The sequence below is a fragment of the Cucurbitaria berberidis genome (assembly GCF_010015615.1).
Source record: "Cucurbitaria berberidis CBS 394.84 unplaced genomic scaffold K460scaffold_2, whole genome shotgun sequence".
In the NCBI taxonomy this organism is placed as follows: domain Eukaryota; kingdom Fungi; phylum Ascomycota; class Dothideomycetes; order Pleosporales; family Cucurbitariaceae; genus Cucurbitaria; species Cucurbitaria berberidis.
In genome coordinates this window covers 1,249,500-1,266,985 of record NW_024468936.1, presented here as the reverse complement: position 1 = coordinate 1,266,985, position 17,486 = coordinate 1,249,500, and the positions used below count along the sequence as shown (strand labels likewise).

The 17,486-nt window shown below is 50.5% G+C and overlaps 6 protein-coding genes across 6 annotated transcripts; 3 read left to right on the top strand and 3 right to left on the bottom strand.

Annotated features, from left to right (window-relative positions):
* Window positions 1-694: 694 nt before the first annotated feature.
* K460DRAFT_278260 (uncharacterized protein) lies at window positions 695-5,430 on the top strand (the record flags this gene model as incomplete). The annotated part of the gene is made up of 9 exons (XM_040928237.1): window positions 695-1,755; window positions 1,970-2,640; window positions 2,728-3,346; window positions 3,395-3,502; window positions 3,572-3,882; window positions 3,939-3,942; window positions 4,041-4,621; window positions 4,670-5,020; window positions 5,066-5,430. 9 exons carry the CDS (start codon window positions 695-697, stop codon window positions 5,428-5,430), a joined length of 4,071 nt encoding a protein of 1,356 aa, XP_040789887.1.
* Window positions 5,431-6,303: 873 nt separating this feature from the next.
* K460DRAFT_306376 (uncharacterized protein) lies at window positions 6,304-8,124 on the bottom strand. The gene is made up of 2 exons (XM_040930033.1): window positions 7,678-8,124; window positions 6,304-7,604 (listed from the first exon to the last, which is right to left on the bottom strand). Exons 1-2 carry the CDS (start codon window positions 7,868-7,870, stop codon window positions 6,538-6,540), a joined length of 1,260 nt encoding a protein of 419 aa, XP_040789886.1. The 5' UTR covers window positions 7,871-8,124; the 3' UTR covers window positions 6,304-6,537.
* Window positions 8,125-9,464: 1,340 nt separating this feature from the next.
* On the top strand, window positions 9,465-11,948 carry K460DRAFT_363415 (uncharacterized protein). The gene is made up of 2 exons (XM_040932812.1): window positions 9,465-9,842; window positions 10,026-11,948. Exons 1-2 carry the CDS (start codon window positions 9,539-9,541, stop codon window positions 11,651-11,653), a joined length of 1,932 nt encoding a protein of 643 aa, XP_040789885.1. The 5' UTR covers window positions 9,465-9,538; the 3' UTR covers window positions 11,654-11,948.
* A 51-nt stretch (window positions 11,949-11,999) lies between these two features.
* On the top strand, window positions 12,000-13,374 carry K460DRAFT_56812 (uncharacterized protein). The gene is made up of 4 exons (XM_040938527.1): window positions 12,000-12,802; window positions 12,888-12,999; window positions 13,082-13,131; window positions 13,220-13,374. Exons 1-4 carry the CDS (start codon window positions 12,345-12,347, stop codon window positions 13,308-13,310), a joined length of 711 nt encoding a protein of 236 aa, XP_040789884.1. The 5' UTR covers window positions 12,000-12,344; the 3' UTR covers window positions 13,311-13,374.
* K460DRAFT_363413 (DUF914-domain-containing protein) lies at window positions 13,234-15,297 on the bottom strand. The gene is made up of 3 exons (XM_040932811.1): window positions 14,815-15,297; window positions 14,504-14,751; window positions 13,234-14,428 (listed from the first exon to the last, which is right to left on the bottom strand). The coding sequence occupies exons 1-3, from the start codon at window positions 15,044-15,046 to the stop codon at window positions 13,703-13,705; spliced, it is 1,206 nt and encodes a 401-aa protein (XP_040789883.1). The 5' UTR covers window positions 15,047-15,297; the 3' UTR covers window positions 13,234-13,702.
* A 688-nt stretch (window positions 15,298-15,985) lies between these two features.
* Window positions 15,986-17,236, bottom strand: K460DRAFT_374402 (uncharacterized protein; the record flags this gene model as incomplete). The annotated part of the gene is made up of 1 exon (XM_040934662.1): window positions 15,986-17,236. The coding sequence occupies one exon, from the start codon at window positions 17,234-17,236 to the stop codon at window positions 15,986-15,988; it is 1,251 nt and encodes a 416-aa protein (XP_040789882.1).
* Between the last annotated feature and the right edge of the window lie 250 nt (window positions 17,237-17,486).

The following is a 17,486-nucleotide window of genomic DNA, read 5'->3' as shown; positions in this document are numbered from 1 at the left end:
TCTGTTAATTTATGGTAATGAATCAGGCCAAGTCCAAGGTTCCTAACGTAATTAGAGGTATTTCCAACCGATTTCATCAGCCGTACGTGGCAGCAGCACGGCCAGTCACGCTACTCTCAAATACCAATCAAATCCGACATGAATACGGCCTATCCCTTGCAACTCGTAGCCGCGTACGAAATTCACTCGGCCCATTGAACTTCTTCAGTCACTAGTCTACTTTTGCCTTCTGGTGTAAAGAGTCTCGCAGGACAGTAACATCATTTATAAAATCAAATGCATTGACACGAAGATCGCTTCACTTGTCACTCTTTCTTGGAGATTTAGATGGCATAGAAGAAGGGTTGACCGTGCTATCTGAGATTCAGCCTTGTCCTTCACACCATCATACGAGGGCCAAGTCTGAGATGGCGTAAATTTACAAAATCGATTGGACATCCTCATATCTACTGCAGGCAATAGATTACTCCGTTCCAACCAATCACAATGCTTATACTTACTATTATACAGGCCTAACCTTTTCAGCTTTAACTCGGCTGAATGCTGCCAGGTGATGATATAAAGTTCAGCCTGGTTCCTGCGAGTCCTTTTCTCGGTGATCTTTACTTCCTCAAATTCACAAGCGTATTATTGAAGTTCACCCTATATACACTTGGGTCCAATTTTGCCCTACCTCACCCCAATTCTCATCTCAATGTCCAGCTACACCACAAGAAAGTCACTAGACGCAAAAGCTTCAACTCTTGCAGCCTCTTTAGCGCCTGATATACCGGTCAGCAGAAGTTCGAAAGAGACAATGAACCGTGTAACCTCACGAGATCCTCCTAAATCCCTCATGAAGGCGATTCACTCTTTCCCGCACGGGAGGCCGGAAACCGAGCTCGAAGATCAATCACCAAAGACCTGTGAATCATGCGAGGAACATACATCACCAATCTGGAACTGTTCATATTGCGGAATGAATTTCTGCGACCCCTGTTGGGGTAAGCAGGGTCCACACAAGCGTGGAAGAACTGCTCCGGATGGATTGCCACACGAGAAGGCTAATCCATCCATTGTGCGAAGGTTTAGGGACATCCTAACGCCACCAAAAGAACATCTTACACAAGAAGCATTGCATAGAGAAGACGAGGACACAACCTGGTTCGGTTTAGCAAGAGACAAGGACAACAAAGCGATATTACAAGATTATGGCCGCTATACAGCTATCATGGCGGAAAGCTACACTGGTGACTACCAGTCAAGATATCCCCAGCTTGTATCCTTTATTGGTCAAACTGGTGCCGGAAAGAGCACCCTCATCCGGATGCTCATCGAACAGCAGGAAACCATACAAAGGGCGCGTGGTTGGAAGTTTCCCTCACCTGTTGTAGGTTCACTTGCACATGGCAATGTGCCAACATCTGGAGATGTGCATCTATATAGTGATCCAAGCACGTACTCATCTGAGTACCCCATACTCCTAGCCGATTGTGAGGGCCTAGAGGGGGGTGAAAACATCCCCATCAGTGCACAGTACCGAGAAAGCTCATCAACGGTTACGGAAAAGAAGGCAAAGGATAAAGATTCAAAGCTAAAGGACAAAGATTCGAAGCCAAAGACATTCATATCTAGAGGGATAAACTCGAGCCGTCGAGAACTCAAATGGGCAACTTGTCCAGAGAAGAAGAAACGTCAATACGCAGTAACTGAGCTCTACCCACGGTTACTATACACGTTCTCAGACGTTATCGTCTTTGTGCTTCGCAATCCAAAGTATGTCGTCTTAATAACCTTACTACTAATTTTCACTATATGACGGGTATCAATGTCCTCGTGGCAATCGTTAAGGATTAGGTTAGGTCCTTGCTGGCCAAACAAGGACTCTTTTGTTGACACCGAACGGATCTCACAAAGAGCGCTTTCTTTACTCTATTTGCTCCGATTTCTATTAAGAAATGTCTTGAATGTTGGCTGATTAGCACAACAGAACTTTCGAGTCGACGGTACTGTCCACGATGCTCAACTGGGCGAGGTCATCAATAGAAAAATCGCTCAACCAGCCCACATTGCCTCATGTGGTCATTGCACTCAACGTCACGGACACACGGATTGACGAACAGGCATGGGATCCAGAGCACGCAACAAGGTCTTTAATGGCTGACGTGGCGGGGGCTGTTGATCGAGATCCCAATTACAAAGAGCTGAAGACCTTTTGGGTCGCACGAGGCAAGACTATTGCGACTATGCAGGATCTATTAGAGTGTTACTATTCATCCATCACAGTTGTGCGAATTCCAGGAGATGGCCGTTACATGATGATCAACACTCAGGTTCAGACCCTCCACGACACGCTATCTAGACGATGCAAGGAATCCTTCAACGCGAAAAGGAGGTCAAGAATGCTTTCAACCTCTGAAAATCTCAACATCTATCTTCAGTCTGCCTTTGATCACTTTTCAAACGACTTGGACACACCGTTCAACTTTATGGATGTTTCCTTTCAAATCAATCCAATTCCATTAGACCTTGGCGGGAATATACTCAAGCTTGCAGTAGCCATGATGCCCTGGTTCAGTAGTCCTTGGACGATATTTGAGGAGCTAAGCTTCATGGTAGCCTCATGTATCTTGCTAGATTGCGTTCGACAAAATCTCAGAGGTATGCTGTAAAATATTCTCAAGTTCTGTCTATGAGTACAAAAACCGGGGCAAGGTTATAAGATCGCTGACGTTTATTGTTCTTTAGGTCCCCCACAACAGATTTTTGAGAACCACTACCTTGTCCACTGCTATAAAGCTCTGGAAAACTTCTGTGCAGGCTACTGGCCATGCACATACCAGGGCAGGTACGGGGATCGTTGCGTCAACGTCGAAGGAAGTCATAGTAAAGGTCACCAGAATGCAAGGGGAAGGATCATGCGCGAAGGTTCCTACATGTCTGACTTCACATTTGAGGATTTTGGTGAGCCATGGCTTCAGTTCCTAAACCAACACCTCGCCAAGATGCAAACGGAGCTCAATACACAATTGATGCAACCACCATCAACAGATGAGCTGGAAATAGTTACCAAGCTTCATCGTGCCAACATCGACATGTTCTATCAACGTTTGGGCGGCGCGCAGAGGTTTGTCAGTCATCAAACCTGCTTTTCTTGCCTTCGAGAGCTTGCAGAACACCCTCTTCCTTGTGGACACGTCTTGTGCACGCCATGCATCAAGAGCTATGGGAAGCCGGATGCAAATCTGTCCTATTCATATGCTATGGCCTCATGTCCGCTCCACCAAGCTGACACTGTCTTTCCCGTTCATTGGCCAGTGTTCTTCAAACCGCCTCTTGCCGGCGTGAGGATATTGTCACTCGATGGGTAAGTCATGGTCTATAACGCAAAATAAATCTGTACTTACCTACGTAGGGGAGGGGTGAGGGGTGTCGTGATTCTGGAAGTTTTGTCGAGGATTCAGCAAGAGCTTGGGAACCAAATACCCATACAAGACTTCTTTGACCTTATTATCGGCACAAGGTAAGCATTTACTCTCTCTCAAATTTCTTCAAGGGAGAAGTGAGAACAAGTTAATGATACTTGCATTAGCACTGGAGGTATCGTAGCGCTTGCTCTTGGTATCAAAGGCTGGCCCATCGCGCATTGTATCAAGTCTTTCAAAACGCTTATGCTCAGTGCATTCACCCAACGATTTCCCCGTAGATTGGGAAAAAGTAAGTATGAAACAAAGCCTCTAGATGCTTGCCTAGCGGAGACCTTTGGGGAAGAAACCATGTTTGCTGGTGTGCCGTCGGACAGTGCCCATGGTTGTTTACGAAAAGTTGCAGTCACTGCTGCAACAGAAACGGGCGAGAAAGCTGTGATCTTCGCAAATTACAATCGGAAAAGCGATTCAGAAGGTAAGAAGAACAGGCTACCTATGGCAGATACATTGACAGTGAGAAGTTAGATACAGGCTCGTCCAGCACGATGATCCCGCATATGGTCTTAGGATTCGCGAGGCGTAAGTAGAATTGAAATCTCGTGAACCCAAACACGACATCTGACCTTAATCAAGCGCACGAGCAACATCCGCTGCACCGACATATTTTAAACCCTTTGTCAACTCACGAACAAAAGAGGCGTTCTTAGACGGAGCTATACACTATAACAATCCAGTTCGTATAGCGAACTACGAGAGCATGTTGCTCTGGCCCACTGCAGAAGGACGTCATCCCGATATTTTGCTGTCCATTGGGACCGCTTTCAATGAGCCACGCCCTGAAGACAAAAAGAATAACGCAACGCACAAGCCTTACAGTGAGCCTAGAGCATGGTACACAATCTTCAAGAGGCACGTCAAGAACTTCCTTGATGCAGAGCTGACATGGAACACCTTCCTTAACGACGTCATGAGTACATCGTCCCCCATCGCAGCTCAACGTTATGTCCGCTTGAATCCCAAGTTGGCGATCTCGGTACCGAAGATGGACGATGTTAAATCGTCCGGGACGCTGCAAACTCAAGTCAAGAATGAACTCAACACAACGGAGATGCAAGTCTTAGTCGAGAAGGTTGCGCACCGTCTCATCTCGAGCTCGTTCTACTTTGACAAAACTGGGACAGCCAAAGAATATCTCGGATCTATGGCCATAGAAGGTTTGTGCAGAATTTTCCAAAAAAGGATGGATGTCTAACCTTCACCAGGTACGATTAAATGCAGATTTGCGACAGAGTCCGAGAACTTGCGGCATCTTGGCGCCAATATCAAGACCAAGTTCAAAAGACGTAACTTCCAGCCTTTCTTCCGTGTGCATGAGGTGACGCATGACGAAAATGCTCAGGATATCCAGCTTGGTCACGATATATTGGAAGATATGATTGAAGTTCTCGACTTTCGTATGGATACTATCACGATACCAGTAACATCGGAATCCGCGCTAGTCAGCATCGATCTTCATCTCACAGATGATGCGATGAAGCCCGAGCTACGAAATGGATTTCCGATAAGTGGATTTCCCCGCAGTTTGGCCGATGATGAGCCTTTGAAGAGGCCAAGTAAGTCGTTCCACTTTCTTTCGCCGAACCAACTGACTGTCTTAGCCTCTCCACCCTCAACACCATTGCCTACACCGCCAGCAATAGCAAGTAAACGTCAGAGTCTTCGAGCTAAACAATCCTTACGTCGCGTGAGTGATGAAAGTGTCAAGCGCGGTCAACAAGGTGGTCTTCACAAGAGCACAGATAGAGACAATACTATCCCTGAGATGGAGGAACACGTAGAAGATTGGGCTCGCCGTCTCAGTGAGGGTGTACGCCCACCAAATTTCGGGCGTCCATCCTCTAACCAAGGATCTATGAATTCGTTGACTTCGCTTCAACAGCTCGACGAAGCTGTTGGACGATATGTCGCTGTCTCAGATCAAGCAGGCAAAGACACCCATGATGGTCTGAGAGTTGGTAAGTAAACCCTTCATGATCATGAAAATTCCAACTCTGACAACTAAAGACTCGAGAAATGATTTAGGTGTGCAGGTAAATGATATTAAAAAATAGGTTCACGTGACTTAAAGAGAGCAGGACCTAGTTAGGAATAACTGAACCAAGATTACAATCATTAGGCAGCAACAAATTCGTTCAGAGTTAATCATAATAATCCCCCCACTTAGCTTAAATCTGTCCACGTGAAAACAGACCTGATTGTCCATGCTCGCCAGCATGTCTGGATGCTTTTCTCCCAACACTTCTTGTAGTTGCTTAAAGAGCTCTTGACAAGCCTGGTCTGCAGCTTTTTACCGCTCTGATCTCTTCTCACAATGCATACTCAAGCCAGCAGCCATGTCCTGCCTTCTCTCTCGCAGACTTCGAAAACGCCGTAGCACAAGGTGGATATGCGTCCATGTCTCTATTGTATCGTGATTGCCAGAACAGAAACCCTACCAGCTTCGCATTGCGAGTTGTACTCACCATTGGACGTCAGAGATGCCTAGGACATTCAGAAGTTGAAGGAGTTCAAATACTGTAAGTTAAAAAAACTGTTGTTATCGCCCGAACAGTTACTCTAATCTTATACGGTTTTGGTAGTTGCACTCTATATGTTCACCACAATTATCCGCTCGCACTCGCGTGAGAAGCTTGTCATTCACACCCGTACAAAAGTAAAACACGCGATCTGGACTTGCATTTTTGGGAGGGTTTTCACATAGTTATCTATGTTGGTACCAATAGCCAAGAAATGGTCAGTCATGAATAACCAAGGCGCAAGGTAACGAGGTATTCTCCTGGAATGATCTTGCCGTATTTGCCATCGCTATATTTTTAATTGGTGCTTGATATAGTTCCTCGGATGAAGTTTGTGTTTCAATACTGTCGAGTTCTCCTTGCGCCTCGGACGTTTCGTGGATTGTTGGAAACATATCGATGAGTATTGAGGCACGTTGCTAGAGATAACGGTGTAGCTGAAGGCGCCCGCCAAGCATGCCCCGGACTTGTGATTAAGCGGCTCATATAAACAGTGTATCCTTGTACTATAGGTTTCCACTAAGTAGACAAGAACCCGTGAACCTGTACACCTACTAATCGACACTGATCTTTATACCAAAGTCATTCAGCGTCTCGACATACTGATCTCCTAGTGTTGCCGGCGTCAAGATACCACCTCCCAACCTTCCCGCTTCCGTATTTTCTAGTCGTCCCCGAAGAATCACTTGCGCAGCCGCACTCAAAGTGATCGCAGTCGCCGCATACCCGCCGTGCGCAATGTCCAGCTTTGCCGTCACCTTCTTTCCATCCTCTGCGATACCAAGACCACGATAAGACATGAAGTCATTCTTCATGCTCTCTCGCGTCGGGCCTTCACCCGGGCTGGGAATGACGAACTTCTTGATGAGTGGCGCGAGGAGCCAGCGGGTGGGCGGTATAGCGAGGAAAAGACCGGCGAGACCGAGTACGAGCTTGAAAGCAAACCCTGTAAGGATGTTACTCGATCGCATGTACTCGTTGAAGCGGAACTTGGGTCCATAAGGGTTGCCAGAGGACTGGTAAAGACCCCATGAGCGATGCGCAATGCATGTATCGACACCTGCCATTAGGCCTGTTGTTTGAACTCCACCAAGCTCAGGAACGGAGATGAGACCGAAAGGGCGGTACAAAAGACTTCCTTTCGGTGAGCCCACGACGTTGTCTGCCTTGACAGGAGACAGAGAGTACGGATGCATTGACTTCGCCAAATGGCTGAGAGGGTAATTGTTGAGCAGCTCCAGCAGAGTCAGCGCCGTTCCTCCACTGATACCACTCTTGAAATCGTATAGCGTCATTATGGCTCTTTCGCATGCTTCGTTATATCGCTTGCGAACCTCTCTCGCCAAGACGTACGCCATGATGTCGGCGGGGACAGAGTCAAGGCCGCATTCTGGGATAATGATGCTGTGGTTTTTCTTCGCCAGGCCATCATACTTGGCGACCATGTCGTAGATCCAAGGGACTTCCCCAGTGCAGTCCAGGTAATGCGTGCCGTGATTGGCGCAGGCTGCAAGGACAGCTTCGCCGTAGTACATGAAGGGACCTACGGTCGTGATCACGAGTTTCGCCTTCTTGACCAGTTTATCAAGTTGGTCTTTCTCAAGCTCGCATGTCTCGACATCTGTGGCAATCGTTAGCTTTGCTCAGATCATCTGCCCTGTCACATGTTTAGAGCGCAGGATTGCCATGATTACCAGGCTGCTTGCGATCCGGGCTCAGCTTCGTCAGCTCGTTAACAACATGCTGCAATTTCTTCGCATTTCTTCCAGCAATTGCCCACTTCAGATCCTCTGGTAGGTGGGTGCTGATCCATTCTGCGACCAGCTTCCCAGTGTATCCAGTCGCACCGAGTAGGATGAGCTCATACTGTCGTGGGTCTTGAACCATTTTGTCGACCTTCTTTGATGGAAAGAATTAATGTGCAGCTGGAGGAAGCTTTAAGAAGAGATGCAAGACATGGGACGGATGAAAACTCGAGATTCACGAGTCGGGCAAAGGCCTGCATTCGGTGGATTGAGGTCATACCGAGGCAGCTACCAGCGGCGGTGTAACTTGTTGCATTGCGACACTACGAGTGCCTGCAGTTGCCACGCCATACTTCGTGTCCAATTTTCACCTGTTGTCAAAACATGATCCCCAAGTGATTTATAAGGGAGACAATTGAATCAAAGCCCCAGCATACTGAAAAGAGGAATTTGAGGTCAGACTGGTCAAATTAAGCTACGGCAAATAGGGCTAGATGGGCGGCTCTTGGCGGCATTCGGCAGCCCTCACCCACCTGGCTAATCTTCAGGATGCCACTCTGCAACAACAGATTTTCTCACCGCCACCACACGCATCTACCTGGTCAGAACAACGCTGCTCGATCGCGTAGGGAAAACTCGCTCGCCGGGCCGCTGACGACGTCATCTAGTGTAGATATAAAGAGCGAGAGAATCTGTAGGAAAGAGCGAGACTTTGCTTTTGGCTGGTCAGCTTCAACAACGTCTGCATCCCGAACAGCGTTGGCGACCCCTCGAAGACCAACTTCTCAATCACACAGAATGGATTGTCTCGCATCCACAGACATGCCCATGCGGTGATTCGCACACGCGTGCGAGCGCGAACCGCCCGCCTCGAGCGGTAGCCTCGTCCAGCGCTTACAACGCCGCGAGACTTTAGACGTAGAAATACAAGAACCATACACTTCCGTTTCTGGTTTCCTGGGCAACCTAAGCTGTCGAGTCGCGCTGCGAATGCATGAGAAGAGCCACAGTGAATCAACATGCCACCGCCTGGCTCGGTTTCGCACCGCTGGATCGGCCTCGCTCGTTGTCTCCTATATCTGACTCGAGTTTCCTCTTGAGATAATGCGCTCCGAGAGACGGAGAGACTAGAGTGCGGTTCAATCGGTCATGTGTGGCTCTGGCCATAGGACAGCAAGATCTAGGTACCTGTTTGTCACACGCACATGAGAAGACCGCAAAGGTATGAGTCTCATGGTCTGGTCCACCTCGCTTGCTATATGCACGACCATCTATCTTTAATCTTTCGAAGAATCTTTGCCGTATGAGGGGTGTACGCCTCGAGACTTGAGACATCGGTACCGGAATAGCAGTACAAACCGAAAGCTGCCCGGGAGCGGGCCACTAGGGAAAGCTGAAACACTGTTTGCATTCCGAGCAACCAACTTGGTGATCTGGCAAGTCATACGGGCCGTCCGCTCAGGGAGCCCTTGACACGTGGTGAGGTAAGCCTGGAGATATACGATGTGCTGAAGGTAGTAGCGTCACGAACCACTCCGTATCCGGACTATCTCAATCCGCCAAAGTAACGGTATCCACATGGCCTGTCTCCCTTTCCTATATTCATCACAAACTTCCCAGGGTGTACAGTAGCTTCTGCCTACGCGGTGTGGCTACAGGGTCGTGAATGATCCGCCAGCCAAGCCGCTAGCGGCCGGGTTAGCTTAGCTACTTAAACCCCTCCCGGACCCTCTTTCGCCATGACCATCACTTCAACCTATGAATCGCGCCGACCCGTACCTTCGTCCCTTCTTCTCAACACACCACTCCAATGGCCGAGACTTGTATAGTCTGCCTCGGCGACCTCGCCCCCCACGACGAAGGTCCTGCTGTCACCGAATCATCGCTTGCGACCATTTCGCTTGAGGATGGGGCTGATGTCGACTGCCAACTACACGACAAAAGCAAAGAGATAGCTTCCGAGGGCCCCAAGGATGACGAACTGGTCGCCCATCTGCTACCCTGTGGCCACGATTTACACAACGACTGCCTCAAGCCTTGGGTTGAAAGGGCAAATAGTTGTCCGATATGTCGAGCCAGTTTTAATATGGTCGAGCTTAGCGCGCGTGTTGGAGGTATGTCAATCCAGGATGTCGTCGAGTGCTGCAGTTGCGATGTTGCTGTTGTTGCCTGGTAATGGCCCAGCTACTGGCTAAATGGTCAGTCGAGCTCAGCTTAACCTCTGCATAGTCCAACGCCACTATGGTGTCATACCAAGTGGTGAACTCGCCGGAGGACAGTCGCTAACCACCGTCTAGGCCCGAAGCTATCCGAATATACCGTGCAAGACAAACAACAAGTCGCCGAGATCGACCCGTCGATGATCATCGAGGACGACTACACACTTGAAGAAGACGATGGAAGCTATGACGCATGCATGGTCTGCGACGAGTTTGGCGATGCGTCACAGCTCATGTATTGCCACAGCTGTGAGCAACTCTGTCACGTCTTCTGTGCTGGCCTTGACCGCATGCCATCGCGTGGTCCCTGGTACTGCCATGGCTGCGTCGAGAACCCTGGCCTACTGGAAGCAGCTTCCCGTCGACGACCGGCCGCTCGAGGCCCTGCTGCCTGGGTGAACGGACGAAGCCGAGTGCCTCGCCACAACCGGGCGCCAGACGAGTGGGTTGGTGTGTGGCAGAGTGTCTGGGACCGTCTCCAGTTCGACATCGAGTTTCCCTTCGAGGATGACGAGCAATCTGAGAATCCGTCTGACGTTCTAAGACGTGAGAATCATATATGGGAGCGACGTTTTGCGCTCGCGCAGCAGGTGGGAGCGGGCACTCGCTTTCGCGCTGCCGCCGACAACGTGCACGCTCGACGCCGCGGCTCCAACCGATCTTCACGGCCGGCCAATCGTACACTGCACCGCGAACCTCCAAGGACGCCCAAAGACCCCGAGTCGCAGGAAGAGCTCCGTGCTTGGAACCAATTCGAGAAGGCCAGGGAGCAACTTGCACAGATAGATGCACAACCTGCGACCAACGCACCTAGTACTACTAGTAGTCGTCGAGGACGCAAGCGGAAGTCGGTCGATTCGTCACCAGTCGAATCCGAGCCCCACGAACCGCAGCCGGAGCGCAAGCTGAAGCGTCCTCGGACGCGCCTACATATAGACAATGGTGAATCATCCTCAGCCGGAGCTCGTCGCAACACTCTCAGTCACAACAACACCCCAGTCGCATTAGCTACATCGCCACCAGCGGCGCCAACTGGCGACTCATCTACTGCACCTGGCTTCCTCCAATCCCTCCTTCAAGAAGTTGAGGTCGATCGTTTTGCAGAACGGGACAAGGAAATTGCGGCTCCACAGCCCAGACGGATCATCGTCGAGCGCGCATGCTCTCCTCAGAATTCGTCGCCTGGGCTATCGCCTGTTTACCAAAAGCCTCTTGGCATGACCACTCCACCGCCACTCAACCTTGGTCGTTTAACGTCGCCTGCTCTAAAAGACGAGCAACTTTCACCCACGTATTCACCTTACTCGCCGGCTGATGATGACCGAGTCGGTCGTCGCAGACTCGCGCATCGCTCGGCTGGTCTCAGTAGCCCGCCTCGCTCCAAGGACTCGTCACCGTCCAGTCCCGCACTTTCATACTCGACCAAGGCCGAACTGCAACGTATGGTCACCGCTGTTCTCAAGCCGTTATACCTGAAGAAAGAAGTTACGAAAGAAGAATATACCGATATCAATCGCGACGTCTCACGCCTACTGTATGAGAAGGTTGGTGATGCTGGCGCAGATGCGCTAGCAGATCAAGGTACAAGAGAGAAATGGCAACAGATGGCGAGTGGCGAGGTAGAGACCGCCGTAAGATCCCTACGGGCTAATGGCGCGGTAGCTCTGTCTCCCACTACCGAGGATTCCGCTTCGTCGTCGTCGTAGCATACTATCGCTCATCCCGTTCCATGTAATGTTTTCAACTGGCGTTCCAGCGTTCTTCCCTACCCATGACTGCACACTTCATCTCGGCGAAATCTGGGTGTTATACGGAAAGACGGATATGATACCATGGGATTTGGCCTTTTACGCATGGAGTTGAGATTAGGGTAGAGCACCCGTTATGTGATCAGATATATTATGAAGAACAATTTCAGCTCGACGGGAAGCCCCGCGCTGCAATCAACCACATGTGTGGATGAGGTTCCGGCCTACTCCAACGCGTACCATTCATCCAGCCTAGATTAGTGCATGTGGAGTGATCAGGTAGCCACCATTTAGATGTGGCTTATGAATTTTGCTAACAAGCCCGAGACTAGCCAAACTGAGCCGTAAGCTGACACTCCGCGACCACGTTCCTAGCAAGCGTATTCCTTTTCAGAAGTAGAGGAACTTGTGACAATAACTGCACGATGCCTACTGGATCTTTCGAAGCACTCTTTTGTCCGGGTCATCAGCACTTGATGACGGAAGCACCTACCCATGCAAGTGCGATATGATGCCCCTGGGGAAACTTCCTGGACAAGGCGTTTGCATCGCAAAGTGCTGATGATGTTGAGCGAGAGAGGAAGTTTCCCTTTTCCGTCTGTTTACTATACATGTTCTACTAGCTGCGATTCTACAATATAAAAGAGGTATGAAGCTGAAGTTTCCAAGTCCACACAGACAAAGCAAACATTCTTCCAAGAGAACTAGTCCCTTGATCAGATTTCCAATTTCAAAAATGGCCCGCTCTCTTCTCTCTATACTTCTGCTCTTCGTAGCAAGTCAAACCATCTCTGCGTTTCCGACCGAACAGAGCAGCGATGCACTTCCTCCCCCAACCTATCTCGTGCCCAGCAAGACGACACGAGATGGCGTCCAGTCTGGCACTATCGGCGAGCTACACTGGGAGATGACCTTCAACGAAGGCATCGACGAGACGTCTGATTTCGGCACAAACATCACTAGTGCAACTGCTCTGGACAAGCGTAGCCAAAGGCCCGATCAGTGCTGGCAATTTACATATGGACTCGGCATTACACTGGCTGCTTACAAGGCGAATCTGCAGCAGTTGTATCAGGGGTTCCAGAATGAAGCTTCGGGGAATTACTAGTACGTTTCTTCATTTTTCGCTGCTCAATAGCTTTTGGCCACTTCCGAGAAGGATGCAAGCTGATGAGTTCCTTGTTGCGAATAGTTATCCTCCTCTCAGCACTGTAAACTGGAGTGTCGGCAACAAGAAAGCCAAGCTCACGGTTCGTAACCAGGACAGCTGTTATGGGAATACGGTTCTGTACTCTACACATGCGGTATGTATCCTTGCCCCCACTCCTCCTCTCAGGAATGAACGCTTTACATGCAGGAGGCGACTCAACTAACACGTTTACGCAGTATTACGTGCGCCAAATCCAGGACTTTTGCGAGTTCGAGACGGGATGGATGTAAGTTACGAACCTTTTTTTGCATAATTTTGTTGGAGGGGTCGGATGGAAGGTGTACTTTTGCTGACGAGAGGGGATACGAAAACAGCCACCGAAGCAATTACGCCGATGTCATCTTTATTGCTGAGCCGAACGGGGTTGCTCCCCCGGCGTACAGTCCCCGGTGCAACTATTACTAGGGGGAGTGGAGATGAAGCGGGAAGGGAGAGACACAGAACGATGAACTCGTTTTAGCTCAGGGCATCTCTCGGAACACTTCAACTCTGGATACTGTGGTCGTTGGTGGAGGGAGGGAGGAATGGACATATTAATCACGCTCTTTAACTACAAGAATGGCAAGCGATAGGCAATATATAGCTTCGAACGTCGCATATACGATTTGTTTTGTCGCGCCGAAATATGAAGTATTAATGTATTGGGCCTGTATGTTATCCCCCGTCCGGCGCACTGAGCCGCCAACAAGTTGCAGCCCCCAAAATCCCATAACCGCCTACGCCATTGGCCAGCAGCGGAGCGAAGCAATATTCCAGCTTCACCGCCACTACTCAGTACTAGTAACAAGTCAATGCGTTTATACAATGACCTCAGGCTTCAACACCCTCCTCTTCGCCGTGCCAAGCCCAGCGTGTCCACGTTCCTGCCGTGCACCCAGCCACGGCTTCAGCGCCTCACCAACCCGACTATGGCGCATGAAATAAATGATCTGGCCAACAAGGATGAGCACAAAAGCAATCGGGTACATCCAATGAATACTCAAATGGAGGACCTTGACACCAATCGCAACACCCCAGAAGCTTCCCGTCATGAGCGAGATGTTGAAGAAAGCAGCGCTAGACATGCGGAACAGGACAGGCGCAAGCGAGTAGAAGAGGGCGAGAATAAGCGTGTAGCCCGTGAGATACCCGCCAACTTTCGCGTTCCAGGTTGCGCTGCGGAAAGCCGCGCGGTCGAAGATGCCCGCTTGCGTGCCCATGATGAACATGCCCCAGAAAGACAGTTGGCCTACGACTTCGTACAAGGGGCGTTCTGACACAAGCCACTCCTCGGCCACGTTGGTGAGGCCATAGCATGTCGCAGCGAGGAGAGCGAATAAGTCGCCTTTTACGGCGTCGGTGGCGCTGGACGCGGATTTGCCCGTGATGTGGTCCGAGCCGAAGATGATGCCTACGCCGCCGATGCAGAGCAGGATGCCGAAGATTTGCGTCCAGTGGTACCGCACTTTGAGGAGCAGGAAGGAGATGATTACCACGACGGCGATGGCCCAGAAGCCAATTAGCTGAGCGCTTAGAATCGTCGTCTACAGTTACTGTTAGCTCCATCTCGCGCCGCGTAGCACGGGTTGGGTTTTCCCATGAAAAAAAGAGGGACTTACGTAGCGATATGCTAGCACGACGAAGTAGTTCCCTTGGACATCGAAAAAGGCAAGAATGAAGAAGCGCCATCCGTCAAAGATGACTAGGCGAAGCCACTTCTTGAACCCATACTTGTAGATTGTATAGCTCGTATAAACCAGGTTCAACAGAATATAAGCGAACAAGGACTGGAAAGCCGGAATCGAAGTCCCTTGCATATTAAGGAGCGAGGTAAGCGTGTTCGTAGATGTCTGACAGATGGCGAGGACTATACTTCTATATCAGCATTCTTTCCCGCTTTCGAACGAAGAAAGACGAAGTCTAAACGTACCCTGGCCTAACAACAAGGTAATCCAGAACTGCTTCGTCTTGATAAACTGGAACCAGCGTCCCTTGGTCTGCGCGTCCTGTTCCAAAATCACGCTCCCAAGCTCGCCGTTGTGCAACTCGTTTCCAGAGTGCACATACGTGCCTGTGCCCGTCTTATTGTCCACAGTCTGAGCGGGCGCACCCAGATGGTCGCCATTACTAGGAGCGTCGCCGTGGGCGGGATAGGCGCTCATGATGTTGTCGGGCAGTCGTCGATTTCTCGAAACAACAGTAAAGGCTAAAACCGGGGTGGAATAACGACGACGGCGTTGACCTCGACGATAACACGGTAAACAGTATCAGTTTCCCCAATCGCTAAACAGGAGCTTTTCGTATACAAACGTGAGCGCAAAACTCCTCAAGTCGCCCACGGTGATTGTCTGTTTTAACAGACAAAAAAAGTAAATTCTGGTTGCGAAAGAATTAATGAAACCTTGCGGGGCGGGAGGGCAGCCCGCGAACTTTTATATGCCTGCGACCTGCATGTGCATCTCCTGCGCTCGACAATTGTGATTCGTTCACCACCCACCTGGTCGCAAGAAAAAAAAATGTTAGCTTGGCCCTTTTGGCGTTTGCGAGGGTGCTGGGGCTCCACATGGTCCCGCTTGGGTCGCCGGCCTCTTACCCCTCCAAGGTAAGTCTATGTCACTGTCCCATGCTCTGGAACGTCCAAGCGAGTAGACTAGGCGAGTCCCGAGTTTGCTTTTTGATGCATCTTGGGGTGGGGGAGGGCTGATTGTTGTTGATGCTATTTGATGGGGAGGAGCGTCTAGCCTTGTCGCCACGTTTGCGACGCATAATGTCTTCGCATCTCGGGCTGCGCGGTTACGAGCCTAGAAGCATAGCATTGATGAATAGGCTACATTAATTTGATGGTAACATGTTAGAGAACGGCAAGCAATAGTATAAGAGCAGAGTTTATTGGCTATGTAGAGTGGAGAGAAGAATACGCATCCATCTTCTATCTCGGTCCCAGGAATGTAAAGGCAAGAGTAGAGGTGTCCACACGCCATCAAGGAGCAAAACCAAAGCCAAGAAGCAGAGTGAGCATAGGGAGCATTCAACAGGCGGTCAGTCGCGAACTTTTGGAGCAGTCCCCACTCGAAGCCAATCATTGGCATACTGTGAGATGCCTACTCGGAGTCCTCCTCGTCGCTCTCGGCGTTCTCAAGCCACTCCTTGAACTTCTCGGCCGACTTGCGAACGCTCTTGCTCGTCTTGATATCGACGTACTTCTTGCTGGCCCGGGCGCACCACGACTTGAGAACTTCCTCAGAAACAAGGTCGTTCTCGTAGTACTTGAGCAAGATGGCGGAGATCTGCCCGACAAGCTCAGGCTTGTCGTTGCCGACGAAGCGCTCAGTGCCGCCGAGGAAAGCCTTCTCGTGCTTCTCCGACGTGATCAGCTTCTTCAGCATGGGAGCACGGCCATCGATTTGCTTGACAATCTTCTCAGTGAAGAGCGTCTGGGGAATGACGGTAAGGGTGCGATGCTTCGTCTCGATACTGAGCTCCTTGGCCTTGATGTAGATGTCGACATTGTCAAGATTGTCGACGCCGCCCTTCTCCGCGGCAGTGTCGATGATCCACTTGCCGAAAACATCGTAGTTGGAACCGCCCTCACCATCCTCATCGTCCTCGATCACAAGAGCACGCTTGAGGTCTTCTGGAAGCTCCTGGGCACGGGCTCGGATAGCCTCCTCAGAAGTGTCAATGGACCACTCGACCTCCTTGGCCTCCTCTTCCTCAATCTCCTTGGCGCCGTCGTGGATCTGGCGAGTGAGCTCGTCATCACTTCCAGCCTCGAGTGCGCCGTCGTCGTCACCGTTATCATCTGCGCTGTCACCAGGGCTGCCACCATCGGGCGAGCCAACCTCGCCCCTGGCTTCGGCCTCCTTGCGAGCACGGCGTTCAGCCTTCTTGCTGGACTTGTCCTTCTTGCCCTTCTTGGGCTCATTCTTCAAGATGAAGGAGCTGAGCTTCAGGCGAGCATCGACGTCAGAGATTTTGCCGCAGGCTTTGCAGTCGAGCGTGATATGGCCATCTTTGATGTGGACCTCGGTCTCGGGGTTCTTGCACTTCTTGCAGAGAACAAACTTGGAGATGAAGCCGTCGAGGTAGTCCTGGAGCTTGCTGGCATCATGAGCGCCGTTGATGATCCAGCGATCGTCATTGGGATTGGTGTTGGTCTGGGCTCCAAGCTCGAAGCCGAAGTACTTGATGACGTGAGCAGGTGGGCGGGCGAGGGACTGAGCGACGCTGCTCAGGTTGACAATGACAGTCTTGATGCCGTTGCCCTTGCCTTCTATCTTAGACTGGATACGCTCCATCTTGTAGCGATAGAAGGGGTCAGGGTTGTCGCGGCGGATGTTGACGGTAGCCATGATGACGGTTGTATTTGGATTTGCGAGGTTGGAATGTTCTTTTTACTTTTGATGCGGCGGACGGACAGGCAAGGTGAGATGGAGAATATTGACGAGGGCCGAAAGAGACATGCAGTAGAGGCAGTGTCTGGGGTTGTGTGGAGTGTGTATAGGTGACTCGGGGTCAGAGGGGCAGTGTATTAGCCGTTGGTGTGGTGGTGGGTTCTGCTAAGTATCCGCGTACAGCGAAATCTTTGCAGTTTGGGGGGAG

Coding starts and splice junctions, on each gene's coding strand:
- K460DRAFT_306376 (XM_040930033.1), bottom strand. CDS start 7,870: ATGGTTCAAGACCCACGACAGTATGAGCTCATCCTACTCGGTGCGACT. Junction 7,605..7,677: donor CCCGGATCGCAAGCAGCCTG/GTAATCATGGCA, acceptor CGATTGCCACAG/ATGTCGAGACATGCGAGCTT.
- K460DRAFT_363415 (XM_040932812.1), top strand. CDS start 9,539: ATGGCCGAGACTTGTATAGTCTGCCTCGGCGACCTCGCCCCCCACGAC. Junction 9,843..10,025: donor GCTTAGCGCGCGTGTTGGAG/GTATGTCAATCC, acceptor ACCACCGTCTAG/GCCCGAAGCTATCCGAATAT.
- K460DRAFT_56812 (XM_040938527.1), top strand. CDS start 12,345: ATGAAGCTGAAGTTTCCAAGTCCACACAGACAAAGCAAACATTCTTCC. Junction 12,803..12,887: donor GAAGCTTCGGGGAATTACTA/GTACGTTTCTTC, acceptor TGTTGCGAATAG/TTATCCTCCTCTCAGCACTG. Junction 13,000..13,081: donor TTCTGTACTCTACACATGCG/GTATGTATCCTT, acceptor ACGTTTACGCAG/TATTACGTGCGCCAAATCCA.
- K460DRAFT_363413 (XM_040932811.1), bottom strand. CDS start 15,046: ATGAGCGCCTATCCCGCCCACGGCGACGCTCCTAGTAATGGCGACCAT. Junction 14,752..14,814: donor TACCTTGTTGTTAGGCCAGG/GTACGTTTAGAC, acceptor ATAGAAGTATAG/TCCTCGCCATCTGTCAGACA. Junction 14,429..14,503: donor TCGTGCTAGCATATCGCTAC/GTAAGTCCCTCT, acceptor CAGTAACTGTAG/ACGACGATTCTAAGCGCTCA.